Source organism: Odocoileus virginianus, chromosome 15 (assembly GCF_023699985.2).
Source record: "Odocoileus virginianus isolate 20LAN1187 ecotype Illinois chromosome 15, Ovbor_1.2, whole genome shotgun sequence".
Classification (NCBI taxonomy): Eukaryota; Metazoa; Chordata; class Mammalia; order Artiodactyla; family Cervidae; genus Odocoileus; species Odocoileus virginianus.
In genome coordinates this window covers 23,885,074-23,906,965 of record NC_069688.1, presented here as the reverse complement: position 1 = coordinate 23,906,965, position 21,892 = coordinate 23,885,074, and the positions used below count along the sequence as shown (strand labels likewise).

The window sequence follows — 21,892 nt, the reverse complement described above, 5'->3', positions numbered from 1 at the left end:
GCACGCAGCTGTTTACAACAACATGCGGGTGTTCCAGTCTTTGAAATACCTGTTCTTCTAAGACTGAGGTGTGCTCTTTAAATAACTTATTTGAACTTAGAAATACAGAAACATTTTCTTTCTTTTCCTTTTTCATCTTCCCACCTCCCAGATTGTAGCTGGTGTGGTTGCAAATGAATCTGGTTTTCGGAGGTCTGATACAATGAGAAAATACTAGAAATCCCAAGGCTGATTAAGGAATCTGCTTCAGGCTAAAACACTCCACTGCCTGGGAGGGCCAAGTAGACTGGCCTGGGGAATCCTACGACTGTGTGTATTTTTCTGTAGTCCACCATCACCTCCTCCCTTCCTCTTAAGCTGACAATGAGCTGATCTGTGACGTTACTTGATTTTTTTCAAGTAACTTTAAAGCACTACTTCTTCCCTTCTAAGAGAAATAATTTCAAATGGACAGTTCTTCATTGAGAACCCAGATTGCGCACACTTTTTATCCTGTGGCTCTCGGAGCTAAAACCTAGAATTGCGAATGAAACTTGTTCCCGAAACCTCCATCCCAGAGAGGGGATCCTGCTGGCCCCTCTCTCCAGAATGCGCTGCGTTGCATCTGGAGCAGGTAAGGAGGGATGGTTTCTGGCTTTCAGCTGGCCTCGGGAAGGTCCTCGGGGACAGACTCCAGGCGGTGGTGGAGCAGGAAGTCGGAGCAGCTGGAGGAACTCTGGTTAGGGAATCTCCCCCGGGGCCACAGCTTTTGCTCCATCTAGTTCCTTCCGTGACAGCCGGATTCGTTTCTTCACTCCCTGGCCAGGTTCTCTGTTTCCCCAGCTCACAGTCCAGGGTGGGTGGGGGTAGAGGAGTCGGGGGATGGCTCAAGGGGGCAGGGCAGGGTGGAGGGGAATCTCCCTCCGCTGCTTCAGGAATGCTGAGGGCAGCAAGTTGGACTCCAAAGGCTGTCATGAGAAAAGCATCTTTGGTCCCCTCCCGGGAATGTGGCAAAGATCCTCTAGTATCCATCTTGCTGTAGAGACCTGAAAAGTCTGACAATGCTGTTGCCAAAATCAGAGCAAAGCCATAGAAAATGAAAAGTCAGATTCTGGACAATAGAAGCATCTAGTTCTTCTTTCTCTTTTTCTTCTTCTCCTGGAAAAGATAAGATTTCCATTGGCACTTCCAGACAGAAGGAAATGATGTGTTAGGGGTCTGATTCAACTTCTCTGTGTTTGCCTCAATGCTCATCTTTTACAAAATGTGGCTAACTTTTGTTTTTCTTTCTTGAGTTTCCAAGCCAGGTGAAATACTCAGAGGAGTTGGGAGGGCCAGCATTGGTGGAACCACATCTATAGGTGCCTCACAAACTTTTCTGGTCTTTAGACCCTTATGTACTGGTAAGGTTGATTGGAGTAATGTCTACCAAGGGCACATGAATACAAAATTCCTTTGTCCGCATATTTCCTTTAGAAGCAATAGAGCAGGAAAACAACTCCTTTAATGCACACAAGATTTGGGAAAGTTCCTTTTTATTGCATGGATGAGATGGCCACCAGGTAATATGTGAAAAACACAAAGGTCATTCAGTCAACATTAATTGCGCATCTAACTGTGTGCTTGGCTCTATTTGATGTGCTAGGACTAGGACGGTTGCGATGAATAAACAGACTGTTGACCTCAGATGTACAAATAATTGCAACATAGTAAATTCCATGGGGTTGCAAAGAGTCAGACACAACTTAGTGACTAAAACAAAAAAAAAACAACAACAGATTTTTGTGTTATAATAAAAAGACATATCTACTTGTTCTTTGCCCCCAGTTCCTGGCATAGAACTCTTAAAACCTTTGGAATTTCAGGAGTGAAGTGTCTTTTGTTATTTATAACAAGCCCATTTCAACCACGCCTGAGTTTATGGCTAATGAGGTGACTCGAAGTTGGCAGTTAGATGGTTTCAAGGAGGGGGTTGGCCTTGCCTAGAGGGTTGGAAGTTTTAACTGCCATTCATCCCCTCCCATCAGCAACCTCTTGGGTAGGAAGAGGCGATGGAAATTGAGTTCATCAGTGGCCAGTGATTTAGTCAATCTTGCCTACATAATAAAACTACTATAAAACTTCTTTTTCTTTTTGGCCATACCATGTGACTTGGGGGAATCTTAGTTCCCTGACCAGGGATAGAACCCCTTTGTAGTAGAAATACCGAGTCCTAACCATTGGACTGCCAAGGAATAAAAATTCTTTTTTTTTTTTTTTTAACTTTTTATTTTGTATGACTTCCCAGGTGGCACTAGTAGTGAAGAACTTGACTGCTAATGCAGAAGACACGGGTTCAGTCCCTGGATTGGGAAGATCCTCTGAAGAAGGAAACGGCAACCCACTCCAATGTTCTTGCCTGGGAAATCACATGGACAGAGGAGCCTGGTAGGCTACAATACATGGGGTTGCAAGGAGTCAGACAGGACTGAGAGTCTGAGCAGGCTAGCTGATTAACAATGTTGTGGTAGTTTCAGGAGAACAGCCAAGGGTGAAAATTCTGGAACTATGAGATTTGGAGAGCTTCCTGTGACGGTACACCTTGAATGCTGGGAGGGTGGTGTCTCTGGAGAGGGTATCACCTTTCCCCTCCGCATCCTTGTTCTGTTTAACCTTTTCATCTGGCTGTTGATTTGTATCCTTTATAATAAACTGTTATCTTAAGTACAGTGTTTACCTGAGCTGTGAGTTGTTCCGGCAAAGTAGCAACCCCAAGGGGGTGTTGTGGGAACTGCTGACTTTGGAGTCAGCTGGACAGTTGTGTGGGTAACCTAGGGCTCCCATTTGCAGCTGACATCTGAAGTGGGGACAGTCTTGTGGGACTTAGCCTTTAACCTGTGGGTCTGTGCTCACCTTGAGCGGTGTCAGAATTGAAACTGAACTGTAGGACCCTCAGCTGAGGTCAGAACTGAGAATTGCTACTGGAAAAACCAAATGGTATTACAAACAAGGTCTCTGTTCTTACCACCATGACTATCATTACTGCTAGGCTGAACCCTCTGAAACTGCCTTTTTTTGTAAGTCAAAAATAATTATCACATTAGGTATAATTCAACCTAATGCCTTTTCTTCAGCATTTATAGTTGGTAGTAGGCACAGTACTGAGTGCTTTATGTGAGTCCCCTTGAATATTCCTCACAATATTCTTGAGATCGGCACTACTGTTATTCCCAGTTTATACTTGAGGAGACTGAGACTTCCAGAAGTTAAGGAAAAGGCCAAGGATAAATGGCCAGTGAGGGGCAGACCTGGTTTTGAGCACAGGCTGTATGTCAGCAGATTCTGACATGCTCCTTTCCTTGGGCTGCCTTAGCAGAGTGTCACAGACTGGATACTTTTTTTTTTTAATATTAGGAATGAGAGTAAACTTTAATAATAGTTCACATGTTAAAAAGAGTAAATCTATGATGAGTACATTTCTTTGTGTACAAAATGAAAAAACACACAGGGACTTCCCTGGTAATCCAGTGGTTAAGAATCCGATCTGAAATGCAGGGGATCGAATGTTTGATCCCTGGTCTGGGAACTAAGATCCCACTTGCCACAGGGCAGTTAAGCCTGGGAGCAGCCAGGAAAGATCCCACATGATGTAACATAGATCCTGCATGCCGCAACTAAGACCTGACCCAGCCAAATAAATAAATACAAATAAATATTAAAAAAAGAAAAAACATACAATGAAGTGAAATTTAAATACATATACAAGGCAATTTTTGTGTACTAAATAAAACACATCATTTATAAATAAATGTACGGCATGTGGGATCTTAGTTCCCCAACCAGGGATCGAACCCATGCCCTCTGCAGGGGAAGCACGGAATCTTAACCACTGCACCATCAGGGAAGTTCCTTTTATGCCTTTAAAAAAAAATTATTTATTTATTTATTTGGCTGCTCCAGGTCTTAGATGTGGCATGTAAACTCTTAGTTTTGGCATGTGGGACCATGTTCCCTGACCAGGGATCGCCCTCAGACCCCTTGCACTGGGAGTGTGGAGTCTTAGCCACTGGACCACCAGGGAAGTCCCCCTTTTATGCATTTTTGACCAAGAGGTTTATATTCTATATTAAATCATAAGATAAAAGACGTTATAGATGGTTTTTGTTAAATGTATTCTCTCACAGTTTCAGAGGCTAGAAATCTGAAGTCAGGGTGTTGACAGGCTTGATTCCTTTTTGTTAGGCTCTGGGGAGGAAATCTGCTCCTTCTTTCTTCCTCACTGCTCTTGCTGGCAATCCTTGGCATTCCCTGGCTTGTAGCCGAGTCACTTCCATCTTCGCCTTTGTCATCACACGGTCTTCTCCCCGTAGGTTTCCATCTTTCTCAGAAGGACTCCAAGTGATTGGACTGAGGGCGCCCCTCCTTGTAATATGAACTCATCAGGATTACATTTGCAAAGCCCCTATTTCCAAATATGGTCACATTTACAGGAACTAGGGGGTTAGGGGAGAAGGAAATGGCAACCTATTCCAGTAATCTTGCCTAGAGAATCCCGTGGACAGAGGAGCCTGGTGGGCTGCTGTCCATGGGGTCGCACAGAGTTGGACATGACTGAAGCGATTTAGCATACATACATGCATTGGAGAAGGAAATGGCAACCCACTCCAGTGTTCTTGCCTAGAGAATCCCAGGGACAGGGTAGTCTGGTGGGCTGCTGTCTATGGGATCACACAGAGTCGGAAACGACTGAAGTGACTTAGCAGAGCAGCAGCAAGGCATTAGGAGTTCAGGATATTATTTTTTTTTGGGGGGTGGGGGGACAGATTTTGATCCGCACAACGTTGAGCGTCAGTGGGGAATCTGTGTCTTCAGGATGCTGCATGCCTCTGTTGCTGCCAGGATTCCAACCTGCCCGCTGGCTTTCTGGATCACACATGCGCTTTACAGAACCAGGCTAGCTGGGGTGACAGCATGGGTACAGGCAGAGGGCGGGAAAGGAGGAGCCAGGCTCCTCCTCTGTGGGGGAGGGGAGGCTGCCGAGGAATCCAGGTGGACCACCCAGGACGTGTGGGCAAGGCAAGGGGGCGTTTTTCATGGCTGTTGTGAACACACATCTCTCCCTGCAGTATGGTTTAAATCACCTTGACAGGAAAACCTCAAACGTAGAATCTGAGCTGAAGATGCTTTGTTTTTCTTGCTAATCAGTTCTCTTGCTTTCGGTGAGTGGTTAGAAAGATTTCAACATTTGACAGCTGAAAAGCTTGTTGGAAGCTCCTGGAAGACATCTTGGGAATGCTCTACAGAAATGCAGCAAGTTACATGAGAACTAAAGACCTAGTGAGTAGAATTCATGACTGCATATCCTCAATACTTGTCCAAGTGACAGGGAAATGTGTTAAGCACTGCCGTATGGTAGAAACCGCAAGGCCCAGGAAGAGTCACGAGAGAGTACCTAGGACTGTGGTCCTAGACAGCTCTGGCCTTGATTCCTGGGAGAACTGGGGAGCCCCTGGATGTTCATCTTGACCTTGGGAACCTGCCTGGAGTAGATCTTGTGTAAGAGTTTAGTACTTGAGGGAACCAGATAGGAGACTGTCTCGTTGAGCAGACTGATAGAAGTTGGTTCTGTCCCACCTTTTTTGGCAAGTCACAAGGAGTTCATTTGAACTAACAAGTATCCATTTGGCGATACTTGGAAAGCACTTTGGTTTTCCCCCAGGTTCTCATGAAACATGGCCTTGCACATTTAAGCAAGTCATGCTTCTGAGGTCAAGCCAACAAAATGGTCAGACTGAAGTCTCCAGCCTTCACATAGAAAGAAATTCTCCTCTGGTCATTTCAACAATAACTCAGTTATGAGGAGCCCAAGTACTTGGGTAGATAGTTGCCATATGCTATCTGTTAACACTGCCCTTCACCTTCTGGGCCTCTGCCCCAGGGCTGGCCACACAGACTCTTTTTCCTGGGCCAGACAGAGGTTTCTGAAGTGTGACTCAGACTGGAGATTAGGCCCAGGCAGAGGAGATAATTGTTTCTAGTCAGGAGGAGGAAGTTCCCGTCGGAACTTTGCTCAGACGTCACCCTTTATGACTCTCCCCTCAGTTGCTCTCTCACGTTCCCCGGGTTTTGAGCCCTGGACCTTCTCATTCTGTGCTTCCCCACTCCTGGTTTCCATCCAGAGTCCCAGCTCCCACTTCTGTCCTGAGGGTCAGGTCTAATGTCCCCCTTGGGGATGGATTATCAGCTCGAATGCAGTTTTTCCTAGATTTCCTGCTGGTTCTGCTGTTCCCATTTACAAACGACCTGGCTCCGTCTGACTTACCTCACTTAGTATGATAAATCTCTAGGTCTGATATTCAATATCTTCTGAGCTTCCCAGTTGGTACAGTGGTAAAGAATCCACCTGCCAATGCAGAGATGCTGAAGATGTGGGTTTGATCCCTGGGTTGGGGAGATCTCCTGGAGTAGGAAATGGTGACCCACTCCAGTATTCTTGTCGGGAAAATCCCATAAACAGAGGGGCCTGGTGGGCGACGGTCCCTGGTGTCTCAAGGAGTCGGACATGACTGAGCACAGCAGTATATAATGGAAAATCATATGAATAACTACATCTAGGCCAGCTAGAAGTCCATTGTGCCACACAGCCAGTTAAGGAAAAGCATATGAAAAAGAAGATATATAGGTGTGTATAATTGAATCACTGCTATGCACTAGCAATTAATGCAACATTGTAAATCAACTAGACTTCAATTTAAAACATTTTGTAAGTTAAAAATAAAAACAGGGACTTCCCTGGAGATCCAGTGGTTAAGACTCCATACTCCCAATGCACAGGGCACGGATTTGATCTCTGGTCAAGGAATTATTAACAGAGCCCACATGCCACACAGTATGGCCCAAAGATTAAAAAAAAATTAAAAAATGGAAACAAAACTAAAAACAACCTGGCTTTTGACTCGAGATGCTCCAGACACTGGAGCCTAAGTCAGATCTTGTGGGCAGTCAGCTGTTCAACCTTATAGAGCTCTCCTACCTCCTAAACTCTGTGTTATTTTCCAGTCTCACTGCCAGGCTGGCTCACAGGCCCGTCACTGCTCAGCATCACAGCTTCCCTCCTGACCGCTCTCCTGGCTCCCAGCAGCTCAAAATTCTTACAACTTGACTGATGCTCTTAACTCCCCAACTGTGCTCTTGTCATTTCTCTACCAAAAAAACCTCCCTGGGCTTCCCTCTTCTCCATCAAATGAAGCACCACTTCCTCCTCCCAGAATGAAGGCTTCTTTTCAAAAGGGGCCTTTTGTCGGGGTTGCATGGCACTCCCTTCATATGTTCTGTTTCAGACATGATGAGTATTATATTTGTTTTTCAACTGCTGGGCCTTTCCAGATCATTTAATTTATCCCTTGCAGTGTCCAGGCTATCACCCTCATCTCCATCTGTTGCATCGCCAACCTGCAGGGTTTATCTCAAGTGCCTCCCTGCCTCACTAAGACCTTATCACACCTGAGGTTAATCTGTGGCATATGCATAGAAAGGTACATGTATTTGAACTTGCGCGCAAATTTTATGCTACTTGAGTCCCTGGGCCTAGTAGATGCCTGGTTTATCTGTTAAAGAGTATGGACAAATGCTGGCTTGATGCTCCCCGCCCTGTCCCAGCCACTTCTGGCCCATTACAGCCTTGCTTTCTCTTCTCTTTTTAGTCAGACACAGGCAATAAATTTGACATGGAAAGAACTACCTCCTCACCCCCTGACCAGCCCTCACTGATTTTATATTTTGTTGGAGGCAAAAGCAAATTTCCAAGATTCAGGTCAACACCAATTTCAAATTCTTTCTGCCAGTTGGAAAAGAAAACTTTGAAAAAGACATTTGATTTTTTTTTTTCCCCCTCAACTTGGGGAAAAATTTGAAAGCTGTGGCCTTTCAAGGAAACAGGATACTTAAAAAAAAAAACACACACAACAAAAACCCACCCACCAGCCTGGCTTTATGTAGTTCAATCCTGTCAAGCTCATCTAATCTTTTGTGACAGACCAACAGACCTGGTAGATCAAGGGGGGGAAACAATAGTTGGAATTTATCTTTGCTGCCTTCGAAACTTTTGATTCCTGAGTTCCACTCAATATGATTACAATTAAGCTGCTTGAGAGGTTAGAGAGAACCAGTTCTAGCTAGGGGTCAGAAGTGGCCTCCCTAGGGGGTCAGCCTTGAGCCCAGTTGCCCTAAACAGTGCCTGCAAGGGCCAGACAACAGAAAAAGGTAACATATTCCAAGTCAGCATTAATCTCAAAGTGGAATTAAGGGTGTCAATGAATAATCAGCCAGAAAAGCAGCCTTGGCAGTTATTTAAATGATCAACAGAAGTGGTCAGGGTTGACTCGAAGAGTCACTTTTGGGGAGAAGAGCATCATTAATGTACCTTTAGCTTAAGAACAGGAAACTGGAGAAAAGCAGTGCGACAGGTAGGAATCCTGCAGCCCTGAGCTTGCATTGACTCAGTCCCCTTCCCAACTCCACAGCTAAAGATGGGAAAGAGAATTTGGATGACATTCAAGGAAGAGTCACAGAGGTAATTCAACTAAGGCTGAGACATGGGAATTGAAGACTTATACCAAAAAGTTAAATGAATTTTGTTTATTGAATTTAGAGATGGACAACTTTGTCAGGGCAACAACAAACAAGAATAAAAAAAGGTTTAAATGACAACATATGAGAATAAAATTAAATGTAGGGGAGACTTGCTTTAGCCTTAAGATTGGTAAGCGGGTTTTAGAGTATTGGAACAGATATCTTGTTGGAGGGTGCTAGGGGTTAACTGACGGGCACACCGGCAGAACCACTGAAAATGTCTCCACCCATGTTGTTATATGAGGTTTACTTCAAAGCACAGTTGACTCTTGAACAACATATGTTTGAACTGTGCCAATCTACTTATACACAAATTTTTTTTCAGTAGTAAATTCTACAGTACTACACAATCTGTGGTTGGTGGAACCAGTAGATGGGGATTGGGGAATGGAGGAACCATGGATACAGGGGGCTGATTGTAAATTATACACGGATTTTTGACTACATGGAGGAGTGATCCTCTAACCCCCGTGATGTCTGAGGGTCAACTGTACTTAAAATCCAAAATGGAAAATAAGAGATAGCCAGTGCCTCAATGGCTTCAAGTTTAGTTATCATTTAGAAAAAGAAATTTAAACACTGAATAAAGCTATGTCTTAAGACCAGTGTTGGGGACCCTAGTGGTAAGGCAGTACTTTCCTATATGTGGATACATGGCAGAACTCATCTGTGCTGCAGCAGGACAACACACAGGTAACGGGATTCTTTCTATCTCCCCACCTTTAGTATCAACAAGCCCTTGATAAAGTATCTAATCTGAGAAGATGGTAACATGGGAAATGTGAGTGTAGGGCACCCTAACCTACCAGTGTCCCTGAACACAAGCCCGTTCAAACATTTTTCATTAATGAGTGATATGGCATAGAAAATAAGGACACAGTGCCTGTCCCGACAATACTGATGATAACTAATGATCACACAGTCATTTGTATGTAAGTTGTCTTTAAATTTAATCACTCCTTTATAAAATTTCCCAATTAATTAGTAAAAGATGGCTTATTTGAATAGCCTAAAACATTGGCCGCTATTTAAACAAGACATTCTAAAAAAAAGAGCAATCACATAATAGTTTATAGTCATTTACAAGTGGATGGTATACATTTAGATACAGAGGTAGCAGTTCACTTTTACAACGTTTCACTAATACACATTTACCAAATTCAAGGCACAAAATAGTTTGCTTTACAAAAAAATACTGTAAAAATGTCATTTGCTGTTCTACAATGTGAATAAAACTTTCAAAAGAATCTTTACACCTTTCCGTATGTATTCCATAGTGTAAGATTTCTTTCCCCCTTGCTAATCATAGTTGGCACAAAAACGGGGACGTTTTTAAGTGCACAAGTTCCCACTTTTAGAAACTGTTTCTTTGCAGAGCTGCTATGTATTCTAGATCAAAGTCCAACCAAAGAAATGAAACACAGCAACTTTCTTAGGAAAGGGCACTTTCTGTATGCAGCAAAATTCACAGGTAGAAAATCTATGATCTTTTTTTTTGGATAAATAGGTCTCCAGAGGAATAGATCCTTAAGGAAAGACCTCAGAGATACATTTTAAAATTCGACCAACAATTCGGTCATTGTGACTTTAACAAAGAGACCTGATCACATGACTTTACTGTAACAATCAGACATCCTCTACTTCCAACTGAAGGAGATTTCAAAATGCCTTTTTAAAAGAGCTGTATATATACACACCATGAAAGAGCCACACAGGCTTTGCAAAGCTGAAACTTAGAAAACATGAGAAAATACAGCACTGTCAGTCCTTGAAGTTGCAAGGGTGTCAACTTGCTAGAGATTAATTACAAGAATTAATAAACTCTATGGGAATGAAGGAAAACAAACACGTGAAACACACAGTCATTATCATCTTGAGACTTCCTGTTCATTCCAAAAATAATAATAATGGTGGCCTGGCAACGTCACACAGCGGTTGTCTAAAAGACTGGACTGGTCTTAGGGTTCTGCCTGCAAAGGACCCCGTTGGCAACAACTTAAGCTCACTTTTGCTGATCATGTTTTCCAAGTACTCTAGTCAGTTAATTTACACTTTATTTATTTTTGTAAAAAGCTGATTTGAAAAAAAAAAACAAAACACGGATGTAGAATCCAGAGAGTATCAGTCAAGCTGATGTGGGTCGGACTAAGATATCCTGATCATCTTCTGGTAGAAATGATATTCGGTACAAAAAAGATCCTCAGATTCCGTTTTTTGCTTCGTTGTTGTTTGTGGCTTGTTTCCTTTGAGCGATAAATGGGTACATACACTTGTCTGCTCCTAGGAACCGATACATGCACACAACTGCTTCAAAAGGGAGGATGCTGGAAAAGGAAGAGTCACAGTTAGCAAATGTGAGATGTGGTGTGTTTGTTAAGTTACAGGGTGGGTGTGGGAAGGGCTGCCAAGGGGGGAGGCCCTCACACTCACCTCTTCATGAAGGTCACGATGTACATGAGGCGGGGGGTGCAGATCATGGGCTGGTCGGTGAGGATGGCCTTCATGGCCTGCTTCACACAGTAATCGGGCTTCAGAGGGGGCAGGAAAGGCTCGATTTCTTTCCTGGGAGTTACACATTCAAAAGATGAAATTAAGAATTCACACAAAATATGGGAGGCTGGAAATACACATCAAAACACGAAAGGTGATGTTATCTGAGCAATAGGATTTGCAATCTGTTTTGTTCACTTCGTTGTGCTTTCACTGTATTTTCCAAATTTTCCTACTGTGAACATATTTTATTTGCATTGTCTGGAAAACAAGTTTTTTTTGTTTAAAAAGAAAAGCAGAATTGGTCTGTTTTTCTGTAAAGTGAGAAAGTTGTGTTTTCAAAATGCCTTGGAATGTATTTCAAATTATTATTATTTTTTTCTTTCAATTGAAAAAAAGAGAGGGTGTCTGACATAACAAACAGTAACCCCAAACAGGATGCCAAACTTAGCATTAAGCGTAGTTCAAATGACGGTGTGTAAACACAGACATAAAGTTTCCTGAGTGAAATAAAATTCAGCTGTGTGCCTCCCCGGATGCCTAGAGAGGAAAAGCCTGGGGCTTTTTTGGGGGTGGGGGTGGGGGGAGGAGGGGGGGTGGTGTCTCTGAAATGGAGTGCACACGAGACAGCCTACCTTCAGCTGAATTCACCCAGTTACCTGCAGAAGTAACTTAACAGAATTTACTCCCCTCACTTTTCATTGTCCCCCCAGAGCTCTGGACACCGGCTGTGATGCTAACTAGGAGACAGAGCTCCTCAGACCCTCTGCAACTGGTTCTTAAGTTTGTAAGAGGCAAAAGCCAAACCAACACACACACACACACGGAAGAGGTACACACACACACACACACACACACACACACACACGGAAGAGGTACACACACACACACACGGGAAGAGGTGGGGTCCAGTCCATTCCCAGTCTGAGATTGGGACTGGGACTCGGCCTGAGATTGAAACGACTCAAGCCACCTCCACTTACTTCACAGCCCAGCCAGGTTCAGGATGTGTCGAGATTGGCCCTGACCACCGGGAACTGGCTCACTGGTCTCGCTTTGTCTTTCAAATTTGTCTAAGCAAAGACCTCGCCATCAACATGTCTCTGCAAGTGTCCTCTGCGTGAGTCATGACTTTGTTTATTCTGCGTAGCTCGAGTCAGATGTGACTTGACATGGCTATTCCCACGTGCCTCCTTTCAAAGTGTGGGGGTGTTTTATTTCATTTGTAGAAAATCTCAGTGTTTCTTCTTATTCTGTCAGAGTGACTCTAGCTACAGACACTCTGCAAAAAGGAAGCTCCCAAATGTGGGAAGGGTCTTTCCGGAAGAAAGGCCACCCTCCTCAGTGGCGGTGACACTGCTCTGTATCCAAACCAAAGTCACATTTATGTGCAAACATGGAAGGTAAGGGGCTTCCCAGGTGGTGCAGTGGTACAGAACCCGCCTGCCAATGCAGGAGATGCAAGAGACGCGGGTTCAATCCCTGGGTTGGGAAGATCCCCTGCTCCAGTATTCTTGCCTGGAGGATCCCATAGACACAGGAGCCTGGCAGGCTACAGTCCACAGGGTTGCAAAGAGTCGGACATGACTGAGCGACTGTGCACTAACTACACTGATGGTAAAGAAAGAAAATCACTTCCAAAGAAGTAGCTTCTAAGCAAAATCCTAAGTATTTGCTCCCTGAAGGTAGAGAGGTCGTTTCCTACTGATGCTCCTTGCCTTCTGCAAGTTAATACCAGCCCTTGCTTGTCAATCACACACACGTCAACTTTACAAACCTTGACCAATGAAAACGACACGTGAGCTAAAATGTCGGCTGTTGAAGTGCCAGGCTGCTTATGGTTGGAGATCTGATTGATTTCACATAGTCTCCCAAGATGGAAAGATGATTTGTTAGAACTGCTAATCGTCAGCATTGAGGCGGGTCCTTTACTGACCTGATTCGGCAGCCCCTGAACATGCCAGTGTCCACCAGGTAAGGGCAGACCAGCGTTGTTTTAATTCCATCCTTCTCTGCGGCCTTTAACTCATGGCTCAGGGATTCATGAAAACCCACGACTCCAAATTTACTGGCGCAGTAGTCCTAGGGGCACAGCAGAGAGAGCAGAGGTACTTAGTATAGTGCGCATTCCGGACCCAGCCCCAAGTCGCCCCGTTACTCAGGTTACAGGTCTGATACAAAAGGTTACAGGTGACTAAGCAAAGAAAAGGAGAGCATTCTAAAAGACGGGTATCTGATGTGGTTTGGTGCAGAAATAATATTTTCAAAGCAACAGCAGAAACAGATGAACACTTTTTGCCACATCAACGAAGTATCAGATTACTTTGGGGGAAGTTACCACAAAGGAGTCTATGAAAGCTAACAAGCTGGGGCTAAAAATGGAGAGAGGCTCACTTTGAAGTGTCTGGAAAATTTACAAATGGCCTCTTGTTCAGTAAAGGAGACTGAAAAACCAGTTTGTTTAAATTAATGCTAGGAGAACAAAGGCGACTCGAGCTGGAGTTATGAGCTGTTATGATCCAATTTTCTTTTTAAGGGCCAAGTGAAAATGGAAATGATAACTTCACCTTGTAAACTTCAACTAGAACTCAACCTAAGGACTCACAGTATAGAAAGGAAGTTCTTCTCCATTACCCAACTTTAAATTTAGGAATGGAAATGTACAATGTAGAAGCCATCTCTTGTGCATCCTTTTGCGTATTTGCATGGGGTGTTTTCTATTTTCTGCTGCAGGCACCCGTGGGACAAACAACACAGAACAAACACATGCATGCTTTGCAACTTGAAGTTGGTGAAGAACAGGGTCTGATTAAGCCCAGTTCCACAGACTTAACATGCAGACACCTCACACCCACCCTGACCATCTCATCTGAGGAGCTAACACAAGATAGCTCACTTTTGACAAGTTGACCAAAACAGTGTCAACCTTTAGCCTCATTTATCTGTTCTCTGGGGCACAGCCAGCGCCCTCCAGTTTCATCTTGACCCTGTGTCTTCCCACTGTCGTCAAGTAAAACTGCTAATGAGAATGGGGCCATACTCAGGACTGGCCCACCTACTTCTGCTGCTGCCGTTGGTCTGTCAAACTAGTGTTAAGTTTATGGCAGATGTATAGTTGGTGGTGCTGGCGTGCACTCCACAACAGCACACAGGTAGCTTCCCGGGGCTTGCAGGAATATGAGGGCAGCAGGCACGCTTCTAGGACTGTAGTGTATTTGTGAGGAGGTGAGCTCACTGAAGGAAGGAAATGCTTTATGATGACAAACCTCAACTCCAGCAGTGCTGAACAATCCCAGGGAACTTGCAACTGTCACAATATGACCATGATTAATCTCCAGCATGGTAGGAAGAAAAGCCTTAGTGGTCTGAAAGAAAAGGAAGACGTGAGCTTCAGAACTGACCTTTGGATTTCACCTAAAAAACAAAAACAACAAAGCCAAACCAAAACCCCACCAACTCAAGATCATGAAACAAAGTTTTATTCATATAATGCTACATTTCCCAATTTGTTTTAAAATATTTCACATTTATCAAAAAGAGAAGATCCCTGAAGCGTCCTGGTTCACTCAGCACCATGTCATCGGCATGGCAGGCCTATTACAAGCCGTGACCAACAAGACTGTAACACAAGCGCTTTCGGGCACCACGTCCAGAGATGAAAAGAAAGCCATTAGGAGAAGGCTCTTTATCACCTTTCAAGTGAGTTATCTGCTAATCTAAACTACTCCTGGGTCAGAGATCTTTTCATGCTTGTGACAGTTGAGTGCAGCAACTCATGGTCTGGGAGGGACCTCCTGCTGCCCACAAACAGGAGGCTCCTGTAATGTTTGCCTCATGACTACGTGAAGGCCCATGAAGGCTGAGATATTCCAGCAGCATCTTCAAACATCCAGCTGTATTATCAGAGTCTGCTCACAGGACGTCAAGTATTTTAGGTGTAAAGAAAGAGGGTAAAAGTACAGAATAGTTTTAATGAAAACTCTGTCCTAACGCTAACTTTACATGACAACAGCTTATGGCATCTGACTGACCAAGCTCCGCTGTGGGGTTTCCTGGAGAGTGTCTTTCCTGTGAAGGAAGGTGACCAGCCCTAGGGGGACAGAGCATGTGGCAGAAGCTCCAGGGCAGGGGACCCAGGGGTGGCATCCATTTTTCATTTCACTAAACCTCTCTTTTCCCTCTAGCTTTCATGCCTTCAAGACACAAGGCTGTAGTTTTCCTTTTTTTAAATTACTTCAAATTGTTTAAGATAATCTATTAACTACTCCACTAGGCTCCCAACAGTTTTATAACCTGCTTCCTAAAAGAAAGCAGCAAAGAGCAATCCATCTACTGCTGAGTTATATCCCACTGCCAACACAGCTTCCCATGATTTATGAAGTTAAAAAAAAAAGCCCAAACACTGCCCAGTGGACTGAAAGAAGAGTTGCATTCCCTTCTCAGAGGATTTCCTGGTTAAGACATCACTGAATTTTTGCACACATATTTGATTTGCTCTGATAACTTTTGCATGGACAAGATCAGTCATTCCATTAATTTTGAAGTTTTTTCCATGTTCCAATCCATGACACATTCGGTTGTCAGATGAAATTTTGTGAAGGAGCCCAAGGTCTTCCCCAGTCTGACTCCTGATCATCATACAACCCCTCAGTCTCCACTTACATCCACTGTGGGCTGTGCATCACTGTTCCCTGAAAGTTGCTCAGTCATGTCCATTCTTTGTGCCCCATGGACTATACAGTCCATTGAATTCTCCAGGTCAGAATACTGGAGTGGGTCGCTTTTCCCTTTTCCAGGGGATCTTCCCAACCCAGGGATTGAACCCAGGTCTCCTGCATTGCAGGCGGTTTCTTTACCAGCTGAGCCACAAGGGAAGCCCAAGAATACTGGAGTGGGGAGCCTATTCCTTCTCCAGTGGATCTTCCCAACTCAGGAATCGAAGCGGGGTCTCCTGCATTGCAGGCAGATTCTTTATCAACTGAGCTACTAGGGAAGCCTGGGTCACACTTATTCTCATCTGTACAGTTTTACCCATGAGCTCATCTCTTCTCTGACAATCTGCCCCCAAAGTCCTCTTATATAACTCAAAGTGTAATATCAATCACATATTTACACAGCCTCTCAGGCTTTTCAAAGTGCTTTATGTTAATTATGTCACTGGAGCCCCTTAAAAATTCTCTAACACAGGTAGTTAAGAGTGTTAAGTCTTTAATGTTATTCCATTCACCTTGACTTTGTCCATATAACCAGTATCATTCACTGTGACATATAATTATATGTTCTGTGGTAATTTGGGTTTTTTTGGTTGTTTCAGTTTACAGCACCTGCAAACTCTAGGCTTTATAACCTGTATATGAGCACCATATCACAGAATTACAATCAAGTAACATCACAGGGAAGCTTATCTACGTCAATCTAAACTAAAAACACAGCCTTCAGTACTTATGCCTATGAGAATTCTTTTAAATATCTGATTATAATCAATTGTTTCTAGATTAGCTCAAAAGTATAAAATTTAGTCTTGACATTATCCAGAAATCACTTCTAAGTATTAATAGTTTCCCTAGTCTTGGAAGAGAAGGATAGATTTACCAAGAAGGTCCTATTTTTAAGTTAAGAAATCAGAAGGACTTGAGAGTAAATCCTAAGCAATCCTAAGCAGTACAGAATACTAGCAGGAATTTGCTACGTGGTGACGACAGATTTGAGTTGCTGACCATGGTCATCCCCAGGCTGCTTCCACGCTAACTCTACCAGGTGGCCAGCCCTCCCCAGAAACCCAGATGCCCAGCGGGCTGGCTCAAATGACTCCTCCATGTTCATGCTCCACGTTGGTGCCTGCAGGTGTTAAAGGACTAATCCATATCCCAGCACGTATGAAGGCAGGTAACTGTCTTAAGTTCCTCACTGTTTTTAAGTTTAACTTCTTGCAGGGTTCTAAAATGGATTCATGTCCCCTCTAGCCCTGCTGGAATTAACTTCCTTCAACTGGCATTTCTTGAACACCTACTACTTGCAGGACCTGATTACGATCTGGCCAAGCAATGATGGGGAACACGTGAGCAGGTCTCATTCCTGTCTCTAAGCAGAGACTTTTATACTCAGGTGGCGCCGGGATAAAGAATCCACCTGCCAATGCAGGAGACAGAGGAGATGTGGGTTCGATCCCTGGGTTGGAAAGATCCTCTGGAAAAGAGCATGGCAACTCACTCCACTGTTCTTGCCTGGGGAATCCCATGGACAGAGGAGCCTGATGGGTTTCAGCCCATGCGGTTGCAAATAGTCGGACATGACTGAAGCAACTTGGCATACTCACCAGCACCAAACTGCATTACATCAGTACAACAAATAGAAAACAGTTCTGGTTTATCCTTCACAAAAGCAGCGTGCTGCAGCTGCATATTCTAAAAAGTCTGATTTGAGCCTGCTTCCCCTCCCACCCCACAAAGTAGTTTGGAGGGACATTTAAGCTGCTGAGTTTGTGCTTAAAGGAAATAAGAAAAAAGAACAAGAGAAACAAAAGGATCCAAATATAGCTATGTGACTGAAGTCTTTTCCAACTGTGTGTTGTAAACATATTTTTTAGGGAAACAGGCTTCATTTTAAGTAGCTAGTAAAGTGTGACACAGGTTTGTTTGCTTTAGTATGAAGCTTTCTCTAGAGGGAGGGGTTGATTCTTTTTTTTTAAAGGGGTGTGGCAAGTCAAAGATTCTTGTAAAATCTGTGACTTCTTTTCCCCATCAGGGACAAATCTGGCCTTCTGTAGAAACAAAACCCAGAGTGTCATTGTGCTTTCTACCTTCCAAGGCGAAGGCCTGTGTTCATCTAGAAAGGTTCACTACTTACAGGTCTAAAACTACAGAGTTGTAGAACTCTTGGCCAGACCAGGGACAGTACACCAGGTCCTGAGGAAACTGGGAGGGGAAGTGAGCCATTCAAGGGCCGGGTGGCCTTGGGACCCCGACTGATTGTCTTCCAAAACTGGTGGCCACCACTCAGCTTCTCCTGGGTGCCCGGCGGAGGCAAGCCTGGGGGAAAAGCTTTCATACCAGGCTGCTCAGGTTTCTTTTTAAACCCAAGTTTGCACAGCTCAGGCTGGAGCCTGATCCACGTGACTGAGCACTGAGGCTGTTAATCATTTCCTTTGCTGCCTGAATGGAGGCGAGCAATTACTGCCCAGGCGTTCTTTCCACAACCAAACCCCAGCCTTGTGTCTGGGGCACATTACCACATACGCTTTGATCAACACGAAGCCTGGTCCTTATGTTAGGAATAAAAAAAAAAAGGCTGTAAATGGGTGGTGAGAAAGCATCGTGTTCTCAGGAACTTTCCAGAGTAACCCGACAAGTTTTCCTTTCTAATTACTCTTGCCCTCGACAGTCTGGTGGGTGACATCTGAGATAGCACATCATATTCCGTCCTTGACACGGTTTGACAGCACAAAGAAACCTGGCACTTGGTAATGAATCACTAATGTGCACAAATAACGTAGCACGCGTGAGAGGGGGACCAGCAAGAGGGGAAGTACTAGTTGCCATGACACCAGTCAGGTCAAGCTCAGGTTCGTGATCTTCAACTTTGTCTCAGACTCGTTAGAAGAACATAAAGAGCAAATCTGCGGCTCACACCCAAAAGGTTAGAGTGTAAATTCACGCACGGGCTGCTGACAGTGAATCTGAGAGGGGCGACTCAGATAGCCTGCTGAACACCGCTGAAGGACGAATTATCAGGAGTTACCAGCTAGTCAAGGGCTCTCTAAACGAAGTACACTTCATCAGTCACCAGAGTAAGCAGGTCCCAATGGTAGCTGGCAAGGTTAGCTTCATGCTTAGCCTAAGTCTGACTGTGCTGATGGGGACTTCAGGTCCTATTTGGTGGTGGTGGTATAATCGCTGAGTCTCTTTGTGATCCTATGGACTGTAGCCGACCAGGCTCCTCTGTCCAAGGGATTTCCCAGGCAAGAATACTGGAGTGGGTTGCCGTTTCTCTTCCCCATCCAGGGATCGAACCTGGGTCTCCTGCACTGTAGGCAGATTCTTTACCTACTGAGCCACCAGGGAAGCCTGCACTCCAAGATCTGTCCTCTTATTCAAATGTCTGAGACACAGGGGAGGACATCTAGCTTGTCATCAGGAAAACGTGGTTGATTCTTGATCAGGGCAGGGTTGGGGGGCTCGGAGTCAGCAACCAGTATACACCAGTTTGTATGTTCAGTGAGACAATTTAGAGTTGGAAGGGACCCAGAGGGATTAATTTATCTGCAAAAGAGAAAACTTTTAGTAATGGACTCTGGCTAAAAAGTGTGATAAGAGACCTTTGATTACCTGTGATGAATTTTATCACAAGACTCCAATATCATAACCTGCCGCTGGCTGACAGGGTTGCTATGTGATTAAAAAGAAAAGAAAGAAGAAGGATATTCAAATGGACACTGACATTGCTATGAAAACATGCTTTGCAAGTTTAATATCTCCATAGCTCCTCAGGGTTCCTCTTCAAAGCATTGGGACCTTTGAAAGATAACTGTAAAGGTCATATTTATAATATAAACAAGAACTTCTTAAACAGAAGTGTGACTGGACATAGACATGACATGTCATATCTTGAGAAATCTTTTGAGTGTTAGGTTTACGCCAAATTAACTCCCAACAGTTCCAACCCTCCAGACCATTCTTGGTGCTCTTAATGACAGACTGCAATGCAGAGCCTGCAGCTGCACTGTCAGGACAAATTAACCTAAAGTTAAACAAAAGAGAATGGGAAGAAATGCGGTATCCAGCAAAGTCTGCCTCGAGACCTTTCGAGATTGATGACATTTTAAAGGTATAGGTAAAACACTCAGAATATGTTTTCCATATTTGCGAGTTTTTCAAGGTTAATGGACACTAAGGGAGGAGCAAAGCTAATTTCTCACAGTAGGAAAAGGCCGCATCCTCTATTTTGTGCATTTACCTGACTGTCCTGCAGTTAATTCAAGAAAAGGCATCTTTAAAAAAAAATCATTTTGAAGTATTTCTCTCTCACCTGAATGTCCAAAAATAACACAGAAAACTTTCATTTTTAAGGGAAGTCGCTCAGTCATGTCCGACTCTTTTTGAGTCCATGGACTGTAGCTCACCAGGTTCCTCCGTCCATGGGATTTTCCAGGCAAGAGTACTGGAGTGGGTTGCCATTTCCTTCTCCAGAGGATTTTCCCGACCCAGGGATCGAACCCAGGTCTCCTGCATTATAGGCAGACGCTTTACCATCTGAGCCACCAGGGAAGCTCAGGTCCCCTTCATTTCTAAAGGGGACCAAAAACCATATCATGATGGGAAAAGGCTTGCCATCAGCACATGTATTGGACAGTTTTCTGATGTATGTTTAAGGGTTTTCAGAATCTCCAAATAAGAGCAATATATATGATTTGGAAAAAATGCAATTGAGACTCTATTAAACAAAGAACATTTAACTGACAGCCTTGAAGTATCCCTCCAGATGGTTCAATGACCCTCCCTGGTATTTTGCTATTTCTGCCTGTGTCGCTATGAGAGTCACTTGTCTTTATCAGAATCACAAAGAGACGTACTGTTTATTTACAAGGCTAAAATGACATCTGGTGGCACATTCCTCTGAAAACTCAGTCACTGCTCCTGGAAAACAATTATTCAACACTACAAACTATTGAGGGTGCTGAAAGTATAGGGAACTGGGTTTAAAAATATAGGATAAATCATTAGTGCATTCAAAGATTAAAAAAGGGTGACATGCTCCCAAGCTAATTTGCGAAAGGAACACATGCCTAAATAAATAAGTCTCAATCCTATCGATTTACAGGTGTCTGTTTAATCCATGTACTGACCACCAATGTTGGAAACTTCATTTTGGCCACAGAAAGTGTAACTTGAAATTTTTTATTACAAAATTATCCTCAATTAGGAAGTCAAACTCAAATCTGTATTTGCAAGCAATACATGGCTTTCAATACTTCATTTGCAGTTGACAGCGTGTGTGATCAAGTTCAGTTGTGTTCGAATCTCTGCGACCCCATGGACTGTAGCCCACCAGCCTCCTCTGTCCTTGAAATTTTCCAGGCAAGAATACTGGAGTGGGCTGCCATTTCCTTCTCCAGGAAGTCTTCCTGACCCAGGGATCGAACTTGTGTCCCTAGTGTCTCCTGCACTGGCAGGCGGGTTCTATACCACTGTGCCACCTAGGAATCCAACACAAATTCAGAAAGTCATGTAATGTGAGGACGGCCCTTTTTTCCCTTTCCTGTTCGGGTATGTTTGTAGAGACAAGAAAGATCTCTTGACAAATTGTGCAATAGAGTTTCCAAGATACTGAAGGCTGGACTGAGTCTCAGACTTAACAAGATGTTCATCAAAGTCTCTATGTGCTTGATACAAAATTTTCTCTTTTTAGCTGTAGAGAATACGTCATAATCATCAAACTCCTATCAGTGTTACATCTACTGTCCTTTTTCTGATTATTCTGAGCCCACAGGGATTGGGTTAACATTTAGAGGCATTAGCAGTTAATACTTAACACACATGCACGAGTCTACTCCTGCAGTTGCCCTGCAACCGAGAAGCTAATAAAAGAGCTGGGCTTTTCAAAGGAACACCTAGATGATGACACCATTAGTTATTCAGCAAAAATAAATGCTTCATTAACTTGCCTTCCCACTGTTAAAACATAGGATGGATCTAGCTTGAGGCAGGGACTCAGATATCAACATTCCTGGACACTTCAGAGTTCCCTGTGCAGAAATGCCAGAAAGGAGGGGACTTAAAAACTCAATGTGTCTGGAAAGTACACTGGCCTTTACTGT

The 21,892-nt window shown here is 43.8% G+C and overlaps 1 protein-coding gene and 1 non-coding gene across 2 annotated transcripts in view; both read right to left on the bottom strand.

The window, feature by feature from the left end:
• Positions 1–8,580: 8,580 nt before the first annotated feature.
• The window catches only part of RDH10 (retinol dehydrogenase 10), a 30,255-nt gene continuing 16,943 nt past the window's right edge, over positions 8,581–21,892 (bottom strand). The window contains exons 3-6 of the mRNA XM_020901873.2: positions 14,346–14,444; positions 13,016–13,161; positions 11,020–11,151; positions 8,581–10,913 (exon numbers count right to left, since the gene is read on the bottom strand). Of these exons, the coding sequence (XP_020757532.2) occupies positions 10,790–10,913; positions 11,020–11,151; positions 13,016–13,161; positions 14,346–14,444 (501 nt within the window). The 3' untranslated portion in view covers positions 8,581–10,789. The remainder of the gene's footprint in view (positions 10,914–11,019; positions 11,152–13,015; positions 13,162–14,345; positions 14,445–21,892) is intronic.
• TRNAY-AUA (transfer RNA tyrosine (anticodon AUA)) lies at positions 20,271–20,342 on the bottom strand. The gene has a single exon. It is a non-coding gene; the product is annotated as a tRNA-Tyr (tRNA).